The sequence below is a fragment of the Acanthochromis polyacanthus genome, chromosome 10 (genome assembly GCF_021347895.1).
Source record: "Acanthochromis polyacanthus isolate Apoly-LR-REF ecotype Palm Island chromosome 10, KAUST_Apoly_ChrSc, whole genome shotgun sequence".
In the NCBI taxonomy this organism is placed as follows: Eukaryota; Metazoa; Chordata; class Actinopteri; family Pomacentridae; genus Acanthochromis; species Acanthochromis polyacanthus.
In genome coordinates, this window is record NC_067122.1 from 13,138,319 (window position 1) to 13,165,602 (window position 27,284).

The 27,284-nt window shown below is 40.0% G+C and overlaps 1 protein-coding gene across 1 annotated transcript in view; it reads right to left on the reverse strand.

Annotated features, from left to right (window-relative positions):
* Window positions 1–10,953: 10,953 nt before the first annotated feature.
* Window positions 10,954–27,284, reverse strand: part of glra4a (glycine receptor, alpha 4a) — a 57,107-nt gene continuing 40,776 nt past the window's right edge. Inside the window, exons 6-9 of the mRNA XM_022214095.2 lie at window positions 22,556–22,693; window positions 21,984–22,198; window positions 18,898–19,047; window positions 10,954–12,739 (exon numbers count right to left, since the gene is read on the reverse strand). Of these exons, the coding sequence (XP_022069787.1) occupies window positions 12,446–12,739; window positions 18,898–19,047; window positions 21,984–22,198; window positions 22,556–22,693 (797 nt within the window). The 3' untranslated portion in view covers window positions 10,954–12,445. The remainder of the gene's footprint in view (window positions 12,740–18,897; window positions 19,048–21,983; window positions 22,199–22,555; window positions 22,694–27,284) is intronic.

The window sequence follows — 27,284 nt, forward strand, 5'->3', positions numbered from 1 at the left end:
TTATTAGTATGACACTCTTTTGTGTGTCATGTCTCTTTTATACTTCACAGCTTGTGTGTTAAATAAAAAAATAAAAATATTTGACACTGTTATTGTTGTCACATTTGAATTAAAAGATAATTTATACTGTAAGTTATCATGAACACATCTGCTCATCTGAGAGATCATAAAAGAAGCTATAACAAAACAATGCACAGACGATGCAGTTGTTCCCTTTAATTGGTGTTGCTTTAAAATGATGCCTCTGAAGCAAGAATGTTTCATTTTATTAAATGCCTCTTGCTTCAGCTTCTTTCTCTCCTCGTTCTTTACCTCCTCTGGCATCTCAGGTGGGAGGAGAGATGGTGAGGAAAACAAGGAAGGATGCACAAACTGAGGAATGAGAAGAAGGGAAAGTCATGCTGGTAGGAGTGAAATACAGGGCAGCAGCCGGAGGGAATAAATAGTCATAACTTGCCTGAGGTTAGGACACACAAGGCTCGACCATGCAATTTGCAGAAGAAGACAGCACCCAACTGGGCCGTGAGTGGGACCTGCAATCAACCAGAAACATTCAAACATGTACTGCTTGAGTGCAACAGATATAATGAGGAAGAAAAGCTTTACTGTAAGGAATTTGTTCAGAAAAGTCTAATGGAAACAGCTTGGTGTTCTGATCAAGCACTTAAAGGAGACAGTTTTAGGGATTACAATATCATGTTTTCTGTCTGTCCACTGAACCATGCTCCAGTTCAGCAGGGGGCAGTAATGTACCTGTAAGCAGCTTGTCAACTGCCAATAAAACCCGAAACAGAAGAAGGAAGAAGTTTCCACCTGTGGATCATTACCTCCATTGTTCATGGTGTTTGAGATAGCACCTCAGTTTGTTGATGAGGATGCATGTAACAGAGGAAAAAGTTGGAAACCAAAAAGATTTTGTTCTGGATGTCTTTGCTAAGTGATGCAAAAATGGGGCCAAGACAAAATTCCACCAGAGATGTTGATGTATCTTCAAACTGGAGACTGTGTTGGTGGTCACGTGCTGGAGAATACTAGCCTAGCCGTGCTAGACAACCCACGGCAACGAATTTAATTCTCTGCCAGGGTGGGTCTAGTTACCTCCATAAGGCTCGAGGTTGGATGCTCCTAAAACTGGCCGGACGAATCACCATTAAGTGTAGAGTCAGAAGGCGGGTGTAACTAAGTGACGACAGAGGCGCGACGATTCTGGCAGAAACAACCGGAAACAACTAGCCTAGCCGCGCTAGACAACCCACGGCAACGAATTTAAATTCTCTGCCAGGGTCAACAACAAAAACGACAACAGTTGTTGAGCTCCATTAGCACCGACTCTAAATAATCTTTCTGTTAACATGTCTGTAATATACTTGAGCTTCACCCATTGACTGTATAAATAAGGCTTCACCGAACTACCACGTCCTCTGATTTCCGGCGCTCGAGGAGCCTATTCCTTGCGCCGATTGGTTGTATACCTACCCAATTGCTGCAGAGTGATTTGATAGACAACCTTTTAGCCCGCCTCCCTCCCTGTCAAGTGTGCCTAGACCCTTGCGTCTTCAGAACATGGGTCTAGCATGGCTAGGCTAGGAGAATACTGCTGCCCTACCTGGTCTGTGAAGATGATATCGAAGAATTCGTAGGGACACTGCAGACATGTTGCTTCACAGAAGATCCAAGTGGGATACTGGATTCTTAAAGATCCAGCTGGATTTCCCAAATTCCAGAGGATTATATCTGCACCTACAGACTTTTGAGAAGGTTTCATTAAGAAATGTGAACTCATTGCTGCCTTTCTGCATGATGAAAGTGGACCAATGTCAGCTGATAAGGTAGGTTTTTACAAACGCATGACAGATGCAGTAGGCATTTCTGGTGAAGAGTAGGCATCTGCTTTTTGTCTTCTTTTGATGAGTCACATAAACACACAAAATCAGTTTTAAATGTCAAATCTGTTGAAACTGGAAAGGACAGATAAATTAATACCATCATGCTAGACCTTCTAAGTCAAGTGGTTTTATCAAAAGACTAAAGAAGACAAAATTCAAAGGTCAATTAAAACTACAATTTAACCTTTATGGTGAAAATCCACAGACTTATGCCTCCTCCATCCATTTCCAGACTCAACATGACCTTTTGTTCCTTTTTGTGAGTACTAAATCACCTCTACACTGCCATCAAATGGGTGATAATGTCCAACTGAGCCTACTCGAACTTGGAGGAGAGCCGTACCTGTCTGTATGTGTGGGAATGATGTGTGCTGGTAACCCCTACTGAAAGTATGATTACATCTAAACTCAGTGTCTAAACGCATTTTGAAAACTCAAGCAGGCACAGATAAATCCAGGCTTTTCAAACACGTGGAGCCATTTTGAGGTGAACAAAAATCTGCTGAAATGGTGTTGAACTGGATTTTTAGCCTTTTGGCTACTGTTTTTTTTTTTTTTTTTTTTTAACTAAGACAGAGTGAACTCAGAAGTAAGAGTGGCTTTGAGTTGAACTGTAGAGTTGCATCATCCAAGTTCCCAAGATCCTCACAGTGACTTCATAAATGTCCTCAGGAGAAGGAGGCCTCCAGGAGGGTTTTTTCTTTTCTGTTTCTTGTGATAAAAATATTTTCACAGAAATGGCAGCATGACTGTAAAAAGTAATCCCCAAAACTAATTGAAAAGTGACATCAAACCAGCATTTCTGTGTATGCATGCTGCTCGTATGCCTGTCTACAGAAATAATGAATCAGAAACATTACCAAACACAATCAAAGAGTCGACGTCTCCGGTGCCTGTCTGGCTGTGATTATGAGTCACAGACGGGACAGCAGTGGAAACAGTGGTCCTTCCTTAGACCCTTTTGCTCCCCATTTTGACTTCTCTTTGGTACGAAGCCAAAGAGACATTTAGCGGTTTTAACTTCATGTACACGGCTACACACGTGTGCACATACATGTTTTGTCTCCTGGGGAAATAATTCTTTTCCCTCCTCGCTCACCTCTTGGAACCAAACTCAAACACTGAATCAGTGTCAGAGCAGCAGAGGAAAAAGGATGTGAACTCTCTTCCTCCCTCGCTCTCTTGGGCATTAAAGGTAGCGACAGTCATGTCAGATGGACAGGGCAGAAAAAAAGGTGGGCGATTTACTTCAAGAGCAGCAAGAAACGAGGAGAGAAAGGTGGTGACGCACTATCTCCTCACATATCAGTCCTCGGGTCAGTGGCTACTCACTTACAGAATTCTTCATTGCATTTAGTCTTGACAAAGACGAGAAATGAGATGAAGTGCACGGAAGAGAAGATACAGGGAAGGGATTCTGTCATGATGAAGTTCTTTTTATGAGCGTTGTAAGAAGTATTCAGATCATTTAGCTGCATAAAGGAACCAATATCTGAATGAAAAGAGGTTTCATTAGAAGTAAAATCAGTGCATTAAAACATCCCGTTCAAGTAAAATTACTGAGGTTTTACCTAAATACAGCAGAAGCTGGTTCCTGCAGCCCAGCTGAGTCCACCACTACACTTGGATAGCGTTCTCGTCTTATTGCAGCACACATCCAACATATGGTTTTAATTGTGCCGGTGGACTTAAGCCGCAAGTGCTCTGCTTATTATTTTGCTGCTAAACAGACCCAAAAGAAATGTTTAAAATTTTACATTTGATGTAATATTTGCCAGTTTAATCCCTGTAGGCTGTAAACAGTTATTTAAATAGACACCACTGGAAATATTCTGAGAAAAAAGAACCTATTTGGTGGAACAGATCACAAGAGGCCTTACACAGTAGACTTATATTCTGCAGGCTACACTGTGCTACATGAAAGTGATTGCAATTTTTCTGGCATCTTGTTTGAAGAATTGCTGTCATTCCTAATTCAATCTTCTACTTAGCTCTCCCCAAGAATTGGTGAAGGTCTTTGAAAGCAAAGGAGGTTGACATAATTTTGACTGGTGCCTATTCTCTCTATAGACTGACTGGGAAGGGACTAATTCCTTGTTTCTCCTGTTCGCACACAAAGAAGATACAGTGCGCACATATACGTCCATAACCATTATCCATGTAAACCCTGAGCTGCAGTCTTCCCAGCTGTGGGGCTTCTCTCAGATGTTGGAATTACAGAAATGTAGAAGCACCGCGAGGGATTAACGGAAATGAATCCGCATAGGGTTTTCTGTACAAGTATACAGTAGGATGAGTTTTTCAGCGCTGCTTGAAGTGCAGGTTTTTCCCGCTGCGTTCTTGAAAGCGTGTGTTTTGAAGAAGCAACGCAACTCCATTTTTCAAATTTAATAAAAAGGAAAGCATATTTATAGCAGGTATTCAAAGATATGATTTAAATTCCTCAAAGTTAACTTGCCTGGATGCCTATCTGACCGCCTTTGAAAAATCCGGCTGCTTGTGCATCAATGCTGCATCAACCTTCTTGACTCATGCAAAGAGGGTGGACTTGTCAGCTCCTCTCAGCTTCATGCGTTTGCTTACATTTGCCTTTGCCTCGGTTATCTGGCTGATGTTAAAAGGTTGTCTGTCAGAGGTGCATATGCAAAAATGCCAACGGAGCTCAAATGCAGCGAATGCTGTAGGTGCAAGAAGAACAGCAGAAATGTTTGTCGATGGCTTCATCTTTTGCATTGCTCGCCGTAGCAACATTGGGTCCACTCCTTTCTCATGTCTTTTTCAGCCTACAGTGCACTCAGCTTCAGGAATGTGACTTTTTCATTATCGTACATTAATCGGTGGTTTTGATTCACCACATCACATTTTGGGCTGGTGGCTCCAAAAGAGATGACTCCATGTTGAAAATATTCAGTAGAAAATTGTCTTGCACATAGAGTATGAATGTGAAATGAGGTGTGGTGAAAATCCTTGAAAACGAGAAAGAGATACTTCTGCGTTGTTTTGCTTTACATGAGGCCTCATTGCTTTTTGACGCAGTATGCAGTAAACACAGACTCACATCTACACAAGTGAAAAATGTGTTTATCAGCCTTTAACAAATATGAATGAGTAAACTGGGTCATTTGTGTCACATTCAGTGGTGGAATATGAAGGTAAATAGGGTTAATATTTCCAGATTTGGATACATTCCACTTATATCTTGATTAATATTCGTTACATCTACCATTAACTTCAGCTGAAGCCCGTACGAACTGCTGAACCTCACCATGCATTTTATGTTTCAGTCCAATTCCCAGGAGAAGTCTGGCTGACTTGCAGAAGTCGAGGTTAGTCCAGAAGAGAGAAATACAGGAGCACAGTGTATGCTAAGAACTGAATATTTTACACAACATATACAAAACTCTCACAGATAATTCAAAGGTTCTTATTTATTATTTATATAGTTTATTAGCGGCATCACTAATAAACTGTAATCCTTTTTAGGCAGAGCATGGAGAGAATTTGTTAAACTGCAAATAAATGCTCAAATGTAAATATGGAAGAGCCATTTTAAAACAAAAGCAAATCTTTTAACTGGGCAGACTTTTAAGTAAATTACAGCTATAGCGTTCTACACACAGTAAGCAGAAACTGAACTATACTGTAACGTGGCAGCAGTGACCTATGTTTACAGTGATGCACATGGCAATTTTGCACATGAATGTGACCGAATGCTGTTATCAGAAATAGGACTGTGACTACGTATTTTCTGTAATATTTAAGTAGTGCTGTAACAAACAATTTCAGATAAATATGTGTCTACAATAAAAATCCAACAGAAAACCCAAGAAAAACACGAGGACGCGACTACATGCATACTTATGTGTCATAGCATTATGGAATCAACAGGATATTTGCATTAAACCTTTGCAGCGCCCACACGGCAGTGATGTCTCAAGTAGCCTCACGGGGGGAAAAAAGTGTGTTTACACAGCAGGATATGTCTTTCCATGTGCTGGGTGACATTCACGAGGATTGCATCCACAATGCTGTGTGGAGCAAGCAGTTTCTTCTGTTTACACTCATATATTTAACGGTGACATGAGTAGCATTGTTTCATTAATTCATCACTGTCAAAAGACGCTGATATTTCCCCCTTAGCTGCTATTTCTTCACCCAGCAGTCATCTAATAGGCTGCACAGTTTCCTAGAAATGCAGAGGTGTTTTTCTTGGATTTAATGTGTGGTTTTACTGATTTGACAGATTAAAATTCTGATAATGTTTTTTTGACCTATTCTTTTATATATGCTTTTTTCTTTTAGTTGAAATATTTAAAAAAATAAAATAAAATCAGGATCGTTGTCATTACAGAAACTGGTTCAGGGCAAAATTTAAAGAAAAAAAATCTAAAGACTGATCAGAAAAAATGTAGACGAACTGAAAGATAACGGCTCATACAGTGAATTGCTGATTGTTGTAGAATTCTGAATTTTGCGTCTGCGTGTGTGTTTCTATGTTTTAATGTCGGTAAAAGGGTAAGAAGTCGGTGCTGTAAGGGACAGCAGTATTGAATACAGGTCTTAGGCTGCTCTCTTTAAAGCTCGCACATCAGTTCTAGCTCTGACACCATTGACATTCAGCTGAAATGAGGAGGAGGAGGAAAGCATGTTGATTACCCCCAAGGGAGACAGCAGGGGCATGCTTTGGACATGGTGACCAGCCGCTTCATCAAATGCACATTCTTTTCTCGTGTGCTCATTGTATGCTTATTTATACACAACCGCGTGGCTTAAATGTGTCTATGTCATTTATCAGCATAAAGCATTCCCCAGAGAAGGCCCTCAAAAGCACCTACACACAACACAGCACTGCAGGCGTCTACAGCCAGTCAGAACAATGAATATTTAATGTTCTCATTTGGGTCCATCCTTCTGTTGGGATTAATTTACAAATCGGACAGTTTGATAGCTTTGGTTTCCTTTTGTCGTCTCGTGACAGGAGATGGGTTAAGAGCTGTGGGGGTGTGTTTATTAAAGTCATTACACTCTTGGGATTTTCTGTGGTAATGAAAGTTAGCGTGTGAATCTGGTCAGGAGAGTGAAGATGTTGTGTTATTGGAACCCATTAGTCTTCCTGTTCCCTCAAAAATAACGCTCATTCTGAGGGGACATGCTGTTTTCTGCAAGAGGCGGTGAAGAGTAATGTGCCAAAACCATTTAATTTTTTGGAATTTTTTTTGCATGTGTCAGTCAGGGTTTGTGGATTTAGACAAGCTTCTTATTTTGCAACAAATATGCTCTTTTTTTTCCTCATCAGTATCAGAACAAATCACTGACTCTCAGCGAAGGGAAGGTAATTGTTAATGGTGAGGACACTACTAGTAACACTATTTTGCTTTGGTATATTGATTAGAGATTACATTTGAGTTGAGAGATACCAATGGATCTACGAACCTTTGATTAACTTCTATATTTAAATGATCATGTTTTAGAATGTAGAAAGCCTTAAAACTTCTTTTAGCACTTTTATGAAAAGCGCCAATTTACTGCATTCTTAAGGCAGCAGCGAGCAGATGGAACTCGAGGCTTGTTCAGACCATCATGTTCTACCATGCAGAACTTTGTGCTCAATCTTATCCTACAAAACCCAGATGATTCGGATGGAGAGGCACTAACTATGGCCTCTGGATTCAATTTATGGCATTGAATGCAATGTGATTTTCACCAAAGCAGATTCATTGTTCTATAATCTCCACACCAAAGTAATGAACATTGGATTCGGTTCCTTTTGTTTCAGTGACACTTTGAAAGCCTTAAGCATCTACTGCCAGTTGTGTGACTCGTTTTAAAAACCTTTTCTAGGAGTGGTTCCAATCTATGAAGTTTTTCCACAACCTACAACATCCTTGACTGTAAAACGCTTGTTAAAGTCTGTAAAAAGTGAGCTTTGACGCCAAATTGAGAAGCGGTGTGAAATACAGCAAGTACTTTGGCTTGTCAGACTAAAAGCTAGCCTTATTAGATGCTCAACCCGGTCTCACGGGGATTCGTGAAACTGTCACGTAAGTTTTAGTTTCGGTTTCGGTTTCGTGCGCACCAACACGATTTCGTCATGTTTTTCGTGCCGCTCACCACGAAATGTTTTTCGCTGTGGTAATCACATCTGAAAGTGGTTTATACCGGCGGATTCATGACGATCTAAGCTGTCCATCGGCGTATACTGCTTGTGTGATCGCGTTTGCGGCCGCCGGCCGCCGGACATTCTTGAAATTCCTATGCAAATTGGTAAGTGTACCACCGGCTTATGGTTAGGTTATGGTTAGGGTTATGGTTAGGGTTATGTTTAGGGACGATGTCATGCAAAATATAGCGTTGGATTCGCCACGGTTTTACATTAAAAATATAATATACACATTCTTTTGAAATACGTTCTGAGTGGCACGAAAAGTCCGCCGTTTAAAATACATTGGTGTGCATTTCGTGGTGAGCGGCACGAAAAACATGACGAAATCGTGTTGGTGCACACGAAACCGAAACTAAAACTTACGTGACAGTTTCACGAATCCCCGTGAGATCGGGCTGGAAGTTCACATGCTCAAAGACAATGAAAATGATCCTCAATAGCCTGTTTCAGAAGCATCAAATTCCTAAAACTGGTATTTCAGCTACTACAATGTCATTCAAGGCCATTTTTTGTGTTCAAACACCTAAAGACTTACAAACACAGAAGGAAGTACTGAGGAAGACTGTCATCTCTGGCTTTCATATCAATTGAGAATGAGAGACTCATAAAACTGAAGGGCCAGACAAATGAGTTTTATAATGCTGACACTAACATCTTTGTCAAGAAGGAGAGATGCCTCTTCAAATAAAGAAAGCAAGCCTAAACACAGTCTTTCTCTCTTGCTCTCTCACAGATGTCCACACAAACCGCCCACACTGTCATATCATCTCTGCTGTTAACCTTTGAATAGCAGCTTTGTGAGTGCAGTTTCTATTGTTGCTACCTCAGTTCAAGTGTTGTGGATTTTCATTTTTGTCGCTCTGTTGATAATTGTTTTTTTGTGTGGTGATAGCAGTGGTCTTTATGAAATATTATCAGCCTACGTGGTCAAGGATCATGCGTTTGAATTACCTGTTCATAATAGCCCATGTCATGATGACCGTGTGGATAACATGAATTGTGGGGGAAGAGATGCTGCACATTTCAAATTTGTGGATCTGTGCAGATTATAAGTCTAATTGTAGTGAAATATTTGCTCTTTTTCCTTCTATGTCTGTTTGTTTCTGTTACAAAAACAATTTTCCTGCAGTGTGATGAGATGAAGCCTATTGGGAAAATGTAGTCATGGTGATTGTCATAGGGTATTTGCTTAAGTTTGGCAATGGTTTGTTGTGATCCTGAAGGACTCTCTTGTGCGCTGGCACGTATGAAATGAATGAAATGACAAAATCTCATGTCTGTCTGTCTGTTCAATTTGAAGGCAACAGCTGGCTGGTTAGCATTCAAGGCTAACTCATGCTTCTGTGTGCACAGGTCAATAAGCCGAAATCAGAAAGTCTGTGTTCATACTACCATAGGTCTTAATGCCTCGCCTGTCAAACCCCAAAAACACACAGGATAATTCTGAAAGTTTGGCTGTAACTTTTGTTGCACGTTACTCTGATTATTCCTGAGGTGTGCCGAGTACATTGATTGGGCATAGCACAAGATTTCTGGAGAACTTAGAGCTTCCCATTTTGTCTGTCCTATATCTGGGAAGGGAAGCATGTAAAATCCAAAGCACCTCCAAAGTCCAGCAGTGACTACATGAATTACACCTATGTTCATGAATTAGAAAGGTGTGGATGGGCAAGAATCTTCTTGTACAGTTTCTCTTCATACCAAGTATCTGTTTTAAGCAGCACTTGTTTTGTTGACACATGCACTTGTAGTGTGGATGGTCTGCATGGACCCTCATTGATTTGAGTGGGTAACAATATTTAAGTGATGTGTACCTTTGTGGAGGCAGAAAGCATGAATTGGCTTTAAGACTGGAAACCAGTGACCGTTAGTCTCTGGGGCTGATAAAGTAAAGCCATTGTGGAAATGCCAGAACTGCAGTTCCACAAATGGCCACTTGAAGTTGACTCAAAAAGTGAGCCAATGACCACTGATTTTCATATTAAAATGTTCAACTTTGCAGCAGAAATACACAAGTTCACAGCCTGTGTGAAAAACTTTTTTGGTCTCCACAGCTTATTTCCCTTCTAGTGATAACTGTACTGGGGGTGGATTTTTATAGAGCTCATTTCTTTAAATACGTAATTGATAGAATGGCTCCTTTGTTTAAAAGGTGGGTGCCATCACAGGAAAGTCCATTCATGGCCCACCTCAGCTCCACTCATACTCTGCCTCTGCTCATTTTTGGAGTTAGGAGGAGTTATTCACGGCCAAGATGGTGACAGTTGGAGTCATTACACAAGAAATGCATTGGCACTGTCACAGAGTGTCTTGACATAAACTCAGTGGAAACATGAGAAGCTGGTTCTGTCCAGAGGTAACAAAATGCTCGCAGTGGTTCAAAGACACAAAGTGGTTGCTGGTCATCTAACATAACCCCCAGTAACACCACAATGTACTTTTTTTCCTTTTGTTTTTTATATGGATCAAACAAATGAGCTGTACAGTGTAAATTAGTGAGCTTTACACTTGTGAATAGATAGCTTTGGTCACCTTTGGATAGAGACAGTCAGACATTAGGATAGTCTCCACTAATTCAATGCAAGAAAGCAAATAAGGATATTTCTCCAAATGTCGAACTGAAGGCCTTAAGAGTTGGGGATTAAAGGATGGGGAATGAAATGCCAGTGACATGAAACAGCCAATATTTTTGACATTTGCTTGCCCTTACTTTCTGTTTTAGAAATCTACTTAAGCTGTCAGGGCCAAGTATGAAGGACTTCAGGGAATGTGTCAAGCTACTATGTCCTTCAGCCATCCAAAGCAGTGAGCGGGATCCTCTTGTTTTTTTTCTGTATCTATGCGGCCAAGATGTAAACGCCACCATCTTACATATGGGGGAAAAAAGACGATCAACAAAAAATATAAAGCAGGATAAAGTTTAAAAATCTGGATCAGTATAAGAACAGCGAGATAACAGAGCAGAAACAAAGAATAGCATGAAATCACACACATATATACACTTACAGATTCCCACACACTCTTTTTCATTACCAGGGGAGCCATACAATACAGAGGAGTTGATTAGGATTGCCGACAAAGGGACAGTAGGCTCCAGCTGCCTCTCTGAATTCATTGTCATTAGCAGTGGAACACCAAGCCCTTTTCAAACTCATTAGTTGATAAAACAACCCTCTGATTTCCCATTAAAAAACCCATTCGTCCTCCATCACTGGCGATGCTCCCCCTCCACCGCATCCCTGCATTTCCACACCTTCAAAGCCACTCCTGAGACTGGGAAAGAAACGGCAGCTCTTATGCAATTTTTTTCCCAGTAAGTTCCTCTTAGATTTATTATGCAAGTGTGTATTTTAACAGGGAAGAACTGCGGCCGCGATAAAATGGCTTTATAAAGAGCCAAAAGTGCGGATGTGAACTGGTTACTTATTTTACATCTGCAACATTTACAATGTGTATTATTGCAGAATTTGATTTCCTCTCGTGCTTTAAGGTTTCTTTCCTCTTGGGATTTTTGAGCTGATGGGGGCTATTAAAGAACTGAAATGGGAAAGTAATTGTGTGCCATGCAGTTATCCAGTGACCACATTTCTAATGCACTTCGCACAAGCATCTTTGAGCGCATCTATTTTAAAAGTAATCAGCTGAATATTCAGGTTAAAGAGAAGCAAAATCATTTCTTGTTTCCTGGCAGAATATCAATTTATTTAAATTTAGACAAAAGGAAATACATATTTGTGCTTTGTGCAGTTTAATGAACAGCTTTGTTTATGTACACTTTTATACACTGTTTTTAGATATATAATCTCTTGTTACACATAGCTAAATTGAGTCGTCATCACTTATTGAATATTCATAAATATCAAAGACCCACTCCTCCCCCCTCCCCCACAGCCATATGCACCCATTTGAATAGTCTAAAGTTGTAAAAAAAACATTATTACTATTTTTTTTTAGTTGTCAAAAACATTCATTCAAAGCTGCGTAGTGTCAAAATTCAAGTCAGTATGTCTCATTCAGCCAGGATCATCTTCTCTGAGCTCCATCATCTGAACCAAAGGTCACGAACGCACGAGTACCAGCAGTGTTTTGTCTTTGTTGTAATCCAGACGAGTCCAACCAAGACAGATAGGAGAGGGTAATAACAAACAACACCAGTCTGAATCTGCGCAGCTTAACCCAGTCTTTCCTCTTAATCACTCCTTATCTGAGATCCTGAAGACGCACCTGAGCACAGAGTGTTTTTTAAAATTTTTTAGCAGTGGTTCTGAGAGGCACATACTATATGCCCCTTGACACGTTTCCTCACTGTAATGTAGATCTGACAGGCAGTTTTGGTTCTGAGAGAAGGAAAAAAAAACAAAGTAAAATGTAACATCTGGTATCGGCAAAGAGCGTTTTACAAATTTGCATGGATGTCCTCGTGTCGCAGCACTTTATAGGTGACCCAGTAGAAGATGTTGAATATGAGGAAGCTCAGGGGGAAGACGGCTCTGGAGATGGTGTCGATGCGTTTGGCTCGGTCCACGAAACGCTTGTGGAGTACTTCTCCGTCGTACATGGTGACGGGCGGCGGTGGGGGTGTGAAGACGGTGGCCCCCTCCACAGCGGCGCCGTCCTTGGTCTGCAGGCAGTGACCCAGTCCGTAACCCCGGAAGTAAAAACCGCGGCTCTCCCTCACCAGTTCTTCCTCCTGCGGAGCGAAGCACAGGGACAAACAGATTGGCTTCTTGCTGTCAACAATAATTAGCATACAGCTTCTTACATTTCCGCTCGGTGGCTGATTCCCAAATGCGTTTGGGGTGTCGCGGCACGAAAGGGCAGCAGAGTGCAACAGAGTGAGAACATCCGCACGAAGAGGAGGCAAAAACCACCCTTGAAATGTTTGACTTTGAGAATTAATCTTTCAGATGATGTGTCAACTTCTGACATATGTACATAAATTTGGGTCACAGCTGTAAGCACCTGAGTCTTTTTGAACTACTGGAGACGTTGAAGTAGGAAGTTCTGAGCGCATTTGAAAAGTCCTCACACTCCCTTAATATTTTAAAAAGCACCAAAAAAACCCAACTTTTACCTAAGGAGCAGCTATATTTTGTAATATATTTGTTTTGACACAAATGACAAAAATGCCTTGTGCTGCAAAACAAGAAAAATACTAATGAATTTATATTATATGAAAATAGAAAATGATACAACTGGATGCCAAAATAGACAAATATAACATAATTATATAACATTATGGCTTCTTTTTCTGCAGTGCAGCTTTATTAGTAGTATTTCAACATTATGGAAATGTACGTATAAGTGTTGTTAAATGACCTTATGGCTTTTTCAAACATCACCAGACATATCTTTTTCATGAAAACAGATGCTTGATAAGAGGAAGGTGAAGGGTGCTCGAGCAGTTATTACCTTTTATGTAAATTTTCTTTAATCAGTCTGGCTTTTTAAAGTTCCTGCACCACTAAAAAAAAGGGGCATCAGAGGGCATCTTCATTAGGAGGAAAAAGAAAATTTGTCATTCTGAAAGTTAATCAAAAAATTAACCTCCATCTCTCCTTTGCAGCTCCTCTCAAAGTTGCATAATGATAGACCTTTCAAAATGTTAATAAAACGGTTCAAAATATTAATAAAGTCATGATCTCACCAAAAAAAAGCTTCCACTTGGCATTATGCTTTGATGAATGGTGCTGCACTTTTTTTTTTCTTTACAGTGAATGAGACACAGCTCCCGCCCTTTGAAGAGAATATTAATAGACATGCAGCTTAACTCTGACAGCCCTCTGACACTTTGAGAGATTCACTTTAGCAGCGGAAAGTGAAGATGTGGGATCTAAATTGGATGATTAGTAGTCGGTGTGAAGGGCCCTGAAAGCTCTGATCCCTGCATCCCGCCTCTCTCTGTTTCTGTCTTGCTGACCCTGGCAGCTCTCTGGTTCTCTGCCGACCTTCGCATCTCGGTGCCGGACAGACTTGGCAGAAAGACACCAACACCTCCTGTCACACATCGAGTGCTACTTATGTATTTCCCACCTGTCTCCACCTGTCTCATACTGTTAAACTTCTCTTGCAGAGTATATTCATTTAGTCCTTAAAAACACTTTCCCTCCCTCTGATCTCTGCCAGCTGCCCTTTGCTTGGACCTTCACAGTTCAGCTGAAGGGAGCTGCTAACTTAATTTACTACAAATTTCCTCCTTCTCGCAGTCGCCTGGTTGTGAATAACTTTACGATTGCTAACTATCTGTTGCCCCGGTGACAAATTGCACGGTACAACAGGAGGATGGGGAGTTGTAGCTCTTCTAGCGCAGCTTAATTATCCCTTTGGTTTTTCTTAAACGATACAGTACATCATGTGCGAAAGTCTAATGGTGCGTTTCCCTAAAGATAATAGGTGCTCATCGTTTCTGCTCGGTGTCCTCAGTAGCAGCTACAGACTTTGGTTTGTTGGCTTAAGATCAGTTAAACCTGCTCTGATTAGCACATTGTGCTCTGTGGAGGATAAAGTTATAGTGAAAACGGTTGTTTTTAGTCGATGACAAGGTAAATCTTTACTTAAACTCAGAATATACAGAGGCACGGAGGTCTCATTTACAATAAAGCAGAGTAAATAAATAAAAGATGTCGACACGCATGTAGGAAACTTGGATAAAAATGACCAGAACGTATTTAATTTTAAACATGTAGAATAATTAGAACATTTCATTAAAAATATATAAATTCAAACAAGAACAAAACAAGGTTAAAAAAAAAAGATGAAATTAAAAACCAGACCTGCCCTAAGGGTAAAATGAATCAAGCTTTACATTGTTCTGCATGTTTTTCCATGTTACAGGTGCACAGTGAGTGAAACTAGATTTTCCAAGTTCAGTAAAAACAGTCGACACCTGCAGCATAATCCAATCATTTGAGTGTTCATGTTTAGGTGTAACTAAAGATCATTAAAACATTTGACATTTTGGGAGCTGTGCTTATTCACTAGCTGAGAGTTAGATGATATTGATACCAGTCTCCCATCTGAATGGGTTTATCAGAGCCAGAGACAGTCAAAAATAGCAAAAATCATTGGATTTTGAGCTTTTAACTAATGATGTGCGATGTAGAGTTCACTTGGGGAAAAAATTCTGCTAAAAATTGTCTTACTTCATTAAAATCACTTTTTTCTCATGTCTCATTTAATAAAAATACAATACTAGTGTGTATTGAAACAAAAAAAATGTACTCATTGCTCTTCATGATGGAACCACGAGCCATCAGTGACTTAGCTGTCACCAGCAATCGCATGACAAAAATTCAGGGGCTTTTCAGGCGACGCCACACAAAGCAGATAGGAGCACGTATGGGTACAAGTATGGATGTAGTGAAATGTGTAGAGCCAACATGTTAAACCACTGTTGGAAAAACTGGAAAATGTCTTGCATGTTGATTCCAGAGTTTTTGTAAAATGAACAATTAAACATATTTAATTTTGTCTTTTCCTCTCTTTTTTAATGACACATTGCATTATAACTGTGTCAAATTGTGCAAGACACATTTCTGAGAATTATGCATTTCTTGTCATGGTTGTTCTGTTTCAATAGAGGTGCAGGACTTTATATTGCACAGAAAAATGAGCTCACAGTAAGGAAAATGTTTGTTAAAAAATATTTAATTTTTCCACTTAGTCTATACACACAAAAAAATAACTGGAACACTTAGAGGTTCTAAGGTGTTTTTGTTGCAGTAAAGCCAGGCAAGCTATGTTTTGATACGTGAAGCTAACTAGCTACTGGCTGTAGCTTCATTATTACCCTACACATGTGAGAGTGGTAGCAACATTCTCAACAAAAGCAAGGGAGTAAATACAAGTAGTTCCCAAGTTGCGAGACTTCTGCTTAAAATTAGACAATTAGGTAGAACATAAAATATCGTGCTGTCTAAGTAAATGTCAAAACTTTCGCAGAGCATCCCCGAGAAGGAGGTAAAATATTTAATGACAAGGAGAGGAAAGAAGGGAAAGAATTCATGTTGAATTTAAATTAGCCTTAAAACAGGTCACACATAGGGGAAAGTTCCAAGTAAGCCACACTGGTATAGAGGAGCAGGAGGTCAGAGGGAGACGGCTACAGAGGCTGTAGAGACGGGTTTGGTTGTGGGAGAGAGGCCAGAATAAATTCATATATGAGGTGAAAGTTGCACAACACAATCAATTTGGGAGGCTGGAGGCATGGACAAAAATTGGGTTGGAAGGTCAGGGTTGACACAGGGTTTTTTTTTTTACCCTGACACAGGCGCTGCAGTGCTGATTCAGATTCCTGTAGGTTGAGTTGTTACCGGGGATGTCATTGGCTTTCCGTAACGACTCAACACTCCCAGGCTGACTGGCCTCCAGTGGAAAGGAAGGTGGACAAAATGAAACAGTAATTATCGCTTCTTATCCCATCATTTATTGTAAAACAAGAGGTTGTTAGTTTCTTTATTTAAGAAGAAATTAATTTGTGTTAAATTCACAATCTATTTTGGACACAGGACTTCTCATTTTGCAGGAAACAAGACTTGCCAGGGCTTCATTTAAATAATAAAAAGAACCTGCGCCATGGCAAAAATGCAGCGATAAAATATGCAAACTTCAAATCCAAACAACAAACTCAAGCAGACGTTCTCGGCTTTTAATTAAAGAGGCACTGTGAGTCTGATAATACAGGACATTATCTGCAGCTGTGAGTTAAGAGAACTGGCTTTGAAGACAAAGAAAGAATCCTCAAGGAGCCGGTTCAAGCTATTTCTGTAAAGGCTATAAATGGAAGGACAGATTATTTTTTTGTCTTTCTGAAGGCTGGTAGATCAACAGTACTTGCTATAGAGTGGCTGTTTGAAATCTCAGGTGTTTTTTAAGCTGAACAGGGATGGAAAATTGCATTGATTAAGCCTCGGTAGGGCTGGGATTTGTCGGCTCCATCCGATTCCCGACGTCTCCTTTAGTACAACAGATTGGGCCATGCGTCAATACCTCTCAGATGGATAGTTAGTGACCTCAGACTCCTCAGTGGGAGTAATTGTGCAGCTGATGTGGACAGGGGGAAGTCCTTCCCTCTACAGACCATCATTTTCTCTCTGCTGTATCGATGCTGGAGGGCAGACTGCCCAGTAAATCTGCTGGACTCTTCTGCATTTACAGGGAACTTTGCCATGAGTCTGGGAGGCAGCCCAGTCTCTGAGCTGTGTAATGGGATTTTCAAGATGTCCTGTCTGTTTCTCTTCAGGCAAACACCACAGTGTCTCTCACCTCTCTTTGAACGTTTTTATTTGTCAACTTACAAGCTGTTGGCTAGTTGTTGCTCTGATGTAGTTTAGCAGGTGTAAGTTTGCATAAAAAATGATGCCAAAGTCCAAAACAAAAGCCAAAATTACTAATGAATACTTTTTAGAAGGTTAGAGTTGGAATTGATGATTAATTAATGTTAATAAACCAGGTATTAATATGTTGGCGATTAATAAGTCAATATTGAGTCGAAAAAGTAAGTTGCAAGGCTATAAAAATCCCCTTTTCTGGTGTTTTCTTTGACATTATCATTTGCTTTATGCACAATCTGTACATCTAGGCATCCATTTCCAAGTAACTTGTTTGTATTTACGTTTGCAGACTTTATTGTGTATTAGAAAGACCTTCATTCATGTTTCACAAACATTAAGAGAGTATAATTGCAGACTTGCTCATTTACTGGAAAATGGACATAAATAAAAGGTGCTTGTTTTGTCACTTCATAATAGCCACGTTTTCTGTCATAAATGTTTGTCATGAATAAAATGAGACACAGTGAGGCAAGTTTTAGACATAGACTGTTTTCACAACCTTGTAATCATAACACTCTGCATACAAATAGGTCTGTTGTTAACCGGTTTATTAACATTTATAAATCCAAATAGTTACCTCGAACTTATAAATCATTGTTGGAAATTGTTTTGGAGTCTAATAGCGTCCTATAAAAAATGCTGTGTGGTTACTACTGTCATTTCTGTCCATGAGATATGAAGCTACAGTCAGCAGCCAGTTAACTTAGCTTGGCATTATGATTAGAAGCAGAGGGGCTCTAAAACTTGTAAGAAGAAGCTCCAGAAATTTACTGCTCCCAGCCAAAAAGTAGTCTGACATATATAACACTGGGTAGTCACAAAATGGCATCCAGGACTTTCTTTTTTGGTATGAATTACGCAAATGAAGTGTAACCTAAATTGGTAAACTCGAGAGTTGATGATGGACAGATTTATTTCTTCTTTTGGACACAGCTGCGCTAGATGATTTCCCCTGTTTTCAGCCTTTATGCTATGTTAAGCTGACCAGCTGCCGGCTGTAGCTTCAAATTTCACAGACAAATAAGCCTATTTTCCAAAGTTAAATTTTTTTCCTTTCAAATATTCCTTATTAGAGCACAGGGCAGAGAAGCATTTTAAAGATGTATAAGTACTAGAAGAGACCTCTGCCACACTGTCCAAACATGTCAAATAGAGAGATAATTAATAGAGATGTTGAGGGACTCCTGGTGCCACAACGCTGGTGGAAAAACTGTTTCTCAAATGTAGTGACAGAGGTAAAGGATCGCAAGGCACCTCACAGGTCATCGCTTGCCATGGAAACGAGCTGAACTGAAATGAGCAGATCTTCCTCATGTAATATGACAGCCAGCTGTAGCGTGCTGATGTTGTCTATTCCTGAATATACAGCATCCCAGAATAACAAGAGGCATAAGTCAATGTTATGTGGCCTGACAAGGACTTATGTGTGTGTGTTCCTTGTGCTTACTTTTCATGTGTGACAGTGTTTCAATGTGCTTGTTTCCCTTTTGTGTGCGTGTTTGTGATTTACACTCACTATTCTCTGCTGCCGCTGCTTTTTCCTCAGCCTGATGAACTCCTTGTGTTGCCTCGAGACAAAATTAACTGCTGCGTACTCCAGCAGGGCGGCGAACACAAATAGAAGGCACACTGCCATCCAGATGTCAATGGCCTTCACATAGGACACCTGGGAACAGACAAGGTCACAGGGTAATCAATAGCCGATCAATAAGGCTGATGGATAATTCGTGGGTCGTTCACAATGCACACGCTTCCTCAGCCGTGGCCTACGATGACACACATCTTTGTGATGGCCTAGAATTGGAATGAGTCAGTGGGTTGTGTGCTGCTGACACGTAGCCATGAGACAGGCCACAGCTAAGACTTGGGCAGCGCCCCGACCGTGTCATTCATGAGAGAAGATATGTCACAGCACATCAGCAACGCCCACTGAGCAGACATTGTGTGGAAACTTCACTCAATTGTGCAGCAGTTTGCTGACTGTTACAGATACGTTACAAGCAGAGAAACGTGGAAAAACAAACAGGCAGCGACTCGCGTATCACATTCTCCCTAATTAGTCTCGATGTTTGTCCTGGATAAGTATCAGCCTCATGTAAAATCACTATGTCATGACTAAATACACGCCAGTACGTCATCCAAATTCAGACCATCCTTTAAATGCTTGTTTCACCACCAGTATACCTTTTACAAAATCATTTTCAGACATTCAGCGTTTCGTGGTGCCTTTGTGTTGGCCTCGTCAGGAAATATCAGCAACAAAAGGTAATGGTATTTCTAAATCATGTATCATTTTTGGAGGGACATGTCAAAGCAAAATGTCAGAATAGTCTACAAGTTTCAAACTCAGGCCAAGCTCCTGTTTATATTTTTTATTTAGTTGCTGACCTTTTTCTTGAGCTGATAGCATTATGTAATGCTATTTCCTCTAATACGTACTCCACTTTTGGAGAAGGAAGGGCATAAGATTGGTTACAAAATAACTTTTTTTCGGTTTCTGTGACTGATATTTTAGGTTCTATGGCAGAGAAATTACACTTTGTGCTTCACTGATTTTTCTAATGCCTTCATCTCTCGGTCCTGGCTGACTAGTTTGTGTCTGATTACATCATGCATCAGTGGCTGCCATTATGTACAAACCGTCACGCAAAACAATCAGTAGCATTGTTGATGTTGTTACTCCAAAAAGTAATTCATTTACTAATTTAGCCACTGTAGAAAGTAATGAGTTACTGTAATTATTCATTTATCTTTATGTAACTTCACAACATCACCGGAGAAGCATTGTACCAATATAATGTTGAACCTTACATCTGCTCACACAGCAGCACAGACACCCCAACTAATACGAAGGACATAGACAAAACCTTTCTTTTATGCTCTTTTATAAAGTTTTACCACAAAGTCAACAGCAAAGTTTGTGGAAAACAATCTAAGGAGAACTTCACAGAAAAATGTCACAGTAAGACCCTTCCTCACATCTGCAGATTCGCCTATGAAGCCATTTGGGTCACTCTAACAAGGCTTCTGTTCATGTGACCATCTGCGCCGAGCACCAATTAACAAACCAGACAGATGTTTACAGCCAAAAGACAACTTCATGTCCTCTTGGAGACAACAGGAGATGCTTCCCACCTCCTGTAAGAACTGATAAATGCTTTAAGTGTCAGTTCTGAGCCTCTTCAGTCCTCTTTAGACCTGCAGCTCACCTCCAGATCTTCTCTACATCTTGATTTTTAAAGCTGAAAGAACTGCAGATTTTAAACCTAAGACTAAGGAAATCTAACACCACCAGAGTGATGACTAAAAATCTGAACTTAGGGATCCAGGTCACTTTGTCATCCAGCAGGTTCAGTATTGAGACACACAAACACCTCCTCTTTATCACATTCACCATATTCATTCATATGCATTGCACACTTCTTCGACATTTGTATTGTCAATGTTTTAAAATTCACATTTTTTTAAAATACACATGCATGCATATAAATTACAGAAGTTATATGCATGCTTAAACCATTTGTTATTATTTGAGGAACCATATGAGATAAACATCATGTTTGATCTCATTTTATTCACCTGGGCACCTGGAACGCAGATCTTCCCTCCTTGTAGGTATTTAGTAACCAGATATGGATATTGAGAAAGGATCCTAAAGTTAGCTTTAACAATAATTGGCATCTGACCTCCTATGGACTGTGTATCTGTAGTGAGATCCCTGGAAGTGATTAATCCATGGCTGGATAAAACATTCCTGATAAAAGATAGTCACTGGAATTCAGTTCTGAATTTCTGTTTGTCACTGGTAAAAGTCAGTTTTGCTCTGACAACGGCTTTCATTTGGTTGTCATCTCCTTTGTTACAGGGCAAAAGTGCCAGCCCTATTGGCACGATAACTGCAGCTATTGCAAATGCAAGTAGCACTTCCTTTCAGTGAAATTCTGGATTTTTCACTACAGCTTCCAGTGACTATTGATTAAATTTTTAGAAATCACCATTTCACACAAGTCACCTCAGGGCCCTTCACATAGTAAGGTGAAGTTCTTAAAATGTCAAACTATAGAGAGAAACCCCAGAAAGATTCCCTTTGAGCAAGCTCTTTGGTGACAGTGGGAAGAAAAAACTCCCCTTTAACAGGAAGAAACCTCCGGAAAAACCAGGCTCAGGGAGGGTGGCCACCTGCCTCGACCAGTTGGGGTTAGGATAAAGGGGAGAGAGAAAAGGATAGCAGAGAGAAAACAAACAACGCATAAGAAAATGATGAACACAGCTAGTCACGCAGTTTGCTTACCTGTCACATAGTTTCAAAGCCAGGAAATGCTCCTGCATTCAGTCAGTCATATATTGTTTTTGCACGTGCAGTTAGCATGTTGTCATTGTTGAGTTATTGTTAGCAGCATTAGTTATTACATGTACATTGTGTTATTATCAATGCATGTCATGTGTGAGTGTTGTTATGCTACAGGATTGTAATGCTATAGTTGAATTTAGGAAAAGAAATGAGTTCTATTGCTGCTCCATAGATGCATGTAATGTGACAGCAGAGGTGTGTTGCTTTGTAATGTGTTTCCCCCAATGCCTGTTGCTCGACTGTGGGCTCACCTTGGGCAGGGAGGCTCTTGAACCAGAGCTCTGAGTGGTCATTGTCAGTACAGTGGTGATGCCCAGACCAACTCTGGCTGGTGCAGCGTCCATGTTTATCCAGAAAGACACCCAGGAGAGGATTACAATGAGGAGGGAGGGGATGTACATCTGGATCAAGTAGTAACCCATCTGACGCTCCAGGTGGAACTTCACCTCAATGCAGGTGAATTTACCTGCAGACACACAATGTCAGACATGCAATTCAAATGTGTTTTGCTTAAAAAGTTCATTTTTATTAAGTTTTTCAGAATAGTGTGTGATGAGGTAGAATGCAAATATAGGCAAAGGAAGCAGATCAAGTGTGTAAAAGTACATTTTTTTGTTAAAAGCAGCTCTATTTCATGTAATCATAGTTATCCAGCAGATTGCAGATAAAGCAACCACAACAACTACTGTTGTCACTGAAGGGAAACTGACTCAACCTTTACGTGTCTCTGGAGAAATGATCAGCTGAAACACACAAAAACAATTTGGAATTGTAGCATGACGTCCTTGGTTTCACAACACTTTAAATGGAACTTATAATGCACCTGTGTTGTAGTATTTGGTGCAGTAGCCCAAATCCTTCTCTTCTTTTAGCACAAACTGGGGGAGAGTAAGATCATCAGCCACCTGAACAGGGTTCTCAGACAGCCACTCAAAGATCAAGTCATTCATGGTGTAACCAACTGTGAAAAGAGCATAAAGACGGGAGAGAGAACATTTTTTATACAAAGAAGAAATGGTGGAAAATGTGCCTGTCTTACATTGCCTTAGTCAATTCTACACTGTACAAAAATACTTCAACATTCTAAATCTGCAAAAACAGTGAAATGATGCCAAATATCTGTAAAACAATTCTGTTTTTATCAAGTTTTACAAAAAAAGCCCAGACACTAATATACAGAATTTAACAAAATGTAAAAAAAAGTCACCATTTTTAAATGCTTAATATACGTTTTCTTTTCCCCAAACATAAATAATATCAGTAAAGTGCAATTTTTTTTTTTTTTTGGGGTGTGTGTGTGTGTGTGTGTGTGTGTGTGTGTGTGTGTGTGTGTGTGTGTGTGTGTGTGTGTGTGTGTGTGTGATTTAAACAGTAAATATAGTGTAATTTTATGAAGCATTAATAGAGTCATTTATAAAATATACCGATTTTGGTACAGGACATTATTTACAGTTTTAACTGACAGATTTCCTATGATTTACAGGTTTTTTAAAATCTATAATTTAGCAAAACATGGAAAATCTGTAAGCACTTTAACACTAAATTGTTAAAAAAAATGCTGTGGAAAAATATTTTTTTATGGTGTATATCATTAATCCACAATATTACAAATGCAGTATTACAAAATGTTTGAAATCATTGTGGGGTGATGCTTCTCACTATTCTGTCAGGCCGGCATTCAGTGCGTTTCAAAATTACATGCTGGAGCTAAAGGGAGAAATGTGATATCCTGTTGTTCATTACTTCACTCATTCAATATCTGACATAAAATATTTAAAATGTGTCCAGTTTTCAACAACCCTGATTATATTTCAACATCACCACTGTAGTTGGGAAAACTATGACGAGATTGCAATTACAGAGCATCGTTTTCACCAATATATGAACAATGCTGTCACAAGATCTGAGAAGAAGATATCAAAACAAGGTTGCGTCATTGCAAAATGCATCATTCATCACTCTGTATTTACTAAAGGCAGAACAGTCTGTTTATAGTTTTAAAAAACTGGATAAAATCAAGTAACTAGCACAGGTAGCTGATAAATATTCCCCTCACTACTGTTGTTCCTCCTCTCTTCCTTAACCTCATTTTTTCACTGGGAGCTTGTTACCACAGTATAAAATCTGTGCATGGGAAAACATCAGAATCCTTGGCAAGTGAGACTTTGGACAGAGGCAGAGAGAAAATGCAACTTGGAAGACCGTGGTGATGTAATGTTCCTCTGCCCATCTGTCCAGCTACCAGCTACCCTCTGCCATCCTGTTTGTCACAGTAAAGGTCACACACAGCACAGCTACACTGGTGTTGTCATGGTTGTTTGAAGGTTACAGAGTACGAGAGGACACGAGGAGCATATCTGCCTAAAACAGTGGGAGATATTGTATGTGTTCACACACACACTGAGCTGATTAGTGTATTCAAGCCAGTGTACCAGTTAAGCACAAACTAAAACATAAAAGAATATATATACTGTATGTCATAGCATATTTTTATTGTGGATTTTAAAGCTTAGTGAAGCACTTAGATATGATCAGTCAGGAGGTGCCAGTTATTATTTTGCTCGCAGGCTCAAAACACAAATGAATACATGTGTTGATTTGCATGATCTCAAGGCTTGTGCTCCCTATCACAGCTGCCTGATTATAACTGTATTAAAAATGCATGCTGCACGCGACAACAATGTGGAGTTGCATATCTGAATAATATGGACGTCTACTGGGACCCTTTAGGGCCTGACTTACAAAGATATTAATTATTCAAGATACTGTACCCAGCCCCGTGAAGCCAGTCTGAAAAACACCACCGCTAAAACACAGTTATCTTGTTCACGAGGAGAATTCACCGTCATTCACACATCCTGCTGCAACAGCCAAGGGGAATACCAATGCTGTCCAAACATAATGAAATGGTCGTCTTCGGCAGCTCAGCGTCAAAACATAACCGACGTAGTGTTCAAGGTGCAGTAAAAATGAAATTCATGAGCCAGAGTGTCTAGAATATCTCAGCAAGGTAGAGCAATGGCCATTCGTCACATGCCATCACCCTTTTCATGTTAAAAAGTCATTCTCCTAATGAAGGCTACTATCTCAATGCAGCTACTGTTCTGCTGTGGTGTCTTAGTCTTGCTTTTCCACTTATCGTTTAAGTTCCCAAGTAGAATTGCGGTTGCTGGACACTAATGGCTCAAGGCAAAGCAAAGTGGTATAAGCTGCATATATGGGGCTTTGATGTTTAAGAATAAGGCAGAATCCTATAGTTGACTCTATTTATGCATCTGTATAAGCCAGTGGCATGAAAGGCCAGGAAAGAAGATTGGCCTTGGCTCTCTCAAACCCCAAAGATAGCTCCTTTTTTTTCCTTATTTCATCAGCCTTCCCTCTCACACTTTTTCATGTTTAACAGATGGTGTTGCCACAGCTCCAGTAGTGGTGGTAAAACCAATAATGTCCTCTTAACATTAAGCCCTGGCCAAGGTGATCACACCCTTGGGTGGTGTACCAGCACTTGTCAACACAAGGCCAAGTATCCTCACCAGGCCTTTAATCAGAAATGATTGCATCTCCTCTAATGGCAGTGTGATGCGATACGGTTACCCAAACACAAAAACATCACACATACACACTGTCGCTCCAGACACACATCTGTTTATCTGAGTCTTTCTTCTGCTCACTCTCCTAAAGGGTGAAATGGCTTCATATTTTTGGTTTTAGTCTATTGGATTTTGTCATCTGCCCCTGTGTTAATTTGCAGCAATGAATCATGTTACTTGGTGGACAAAGAGGGGAGTTGTTCTATAAAAACTAATACCTGTTGTTTCCATTGTCTTAGATAAGGATGTAGGTAGTGAAACAAGCGTTAAACTTGACTTATTTATTTGGAATAAATGTTACTGAAAAGATAGCTTTACGGTCCAAGGGCTGTCTCTTTCACCCTTCACTCGACTTAAATTCTTCCGTCCCCATGGTGGGAAATTGGGTCACCTCTAGGCACAGGGGGTGGGTCACATATAATAAAAGGGCCACTAAATTAAAGTTTTATTATTTATATCCTGGAAATTGGTTCCATGAGGGCAGATACTATCTCTGCTAAAGGCAAGCAAAGACTGAAGGAGGAGAATACTATTCCTACCCAGTGTTTTATTAGTGCAACATTTTAAATGATTTTCATTGTCTTTTGTACATGTCATGGACTGTTTACTTTTGATAAATGAGCAGAAAATGTGAAGGCAAAAACGCTTGACTTTTCCTAAGCCCCATGCCCCTTAGTTACTATTATACCTGTCAAGCTTTCTAGTCTGTGACCTTTCTGCTGTTCAGGGTAGCAGATTTACTGCTCTAAATTCTCAGCATTTTTTGAAACAATGGCTGCTTGGTTTTCACATAAAGGTACATGCGTACAGGTTTCTCATCTCTAGCCAGTGGCCATCAGTTTTGCTGGATGAAATGACAGCTGTCAGTAGCAATATTGTGTTAAAAGATACAAAGACGCTATATTTCTCTGGTGAAAAAAGTCCGCATCCTCACCACTGATGATACACGTAGCTGCTTAGTTTACATACTTTGAAAGGCAAAGCAGAGATTTGCGCTTGACTTTTAGAGAGCATGTCTTCTCTTTTAACATTAGATGAGAAAAGCCTTTTAGGGATGAGAGTGGACTAGTGTTTGGTAAATGTAATGCTATCTCACAGAGCAGGTTTGCCTGGTGTTGTTGAAGTGGAAAATTCCCCAAATCCTCCAACGAAGAGACGGAGCTGCGATGATACAGCAGCATCCATTACCAGCCTCTACATGGGGACACACTAAACCGTAGATGTGCTTGTTATGGGGCATTTTTCACATAACATGTCACTCCACAAACTAATGTGGCATAAAAATTCCTCTGGCTTCAGTTTGTTGCTGACATGGATACATTAAGAGGAATGCCAGATTGCAAGATGGAGTTGTTCTGCATACTTCCACGGTTTTAGGCTCATCTGCTTTTGTCGACTTTGTATGTTTTGAGGTCCAAGGCTCTCATCATTTACTCATAATGCAGTGGTGTGTTACTTGAATAGATGTGATCTGTTGATTTGGGCACTCGCAGTTCTACCTGACAATTTCACTATAACACTTGAAAAAGACTTTGCTGGAGCTGAGCCAGAGCGACATCTCTAGTTCTCTTTATCCTAACAATATATCTGTAGCTAGCAAGGGTTAGGGTTTGGGTTAGGTGTTAGGGTACAGAAACTTACAAGCTAACCACACTAAAGCTTTAAAACTTGGAGACTGTACATATTTACTTTATCATCTTTGTTTAAATCCAAAGTTAAAGCATGAATGTATGTTTTTCATTTAGTTTTATTTAGAAATACCTAAGCCAGAACATGGTACGTTGTCTTTAAATGTCATCTAGCTAGCTAGAGGGCTGCTTACCGCTAACTTATTTCAGCCTCCTAAATCCTCCATTTCATTGATGCCTGGAGTTGACCCTTGATTAGTCCACTTGAACAGCTCACTAATCTTCATTTTTCAACCCTCAGTGGAGCCTCATTAAAGACAGAAAGGAAAGAAAT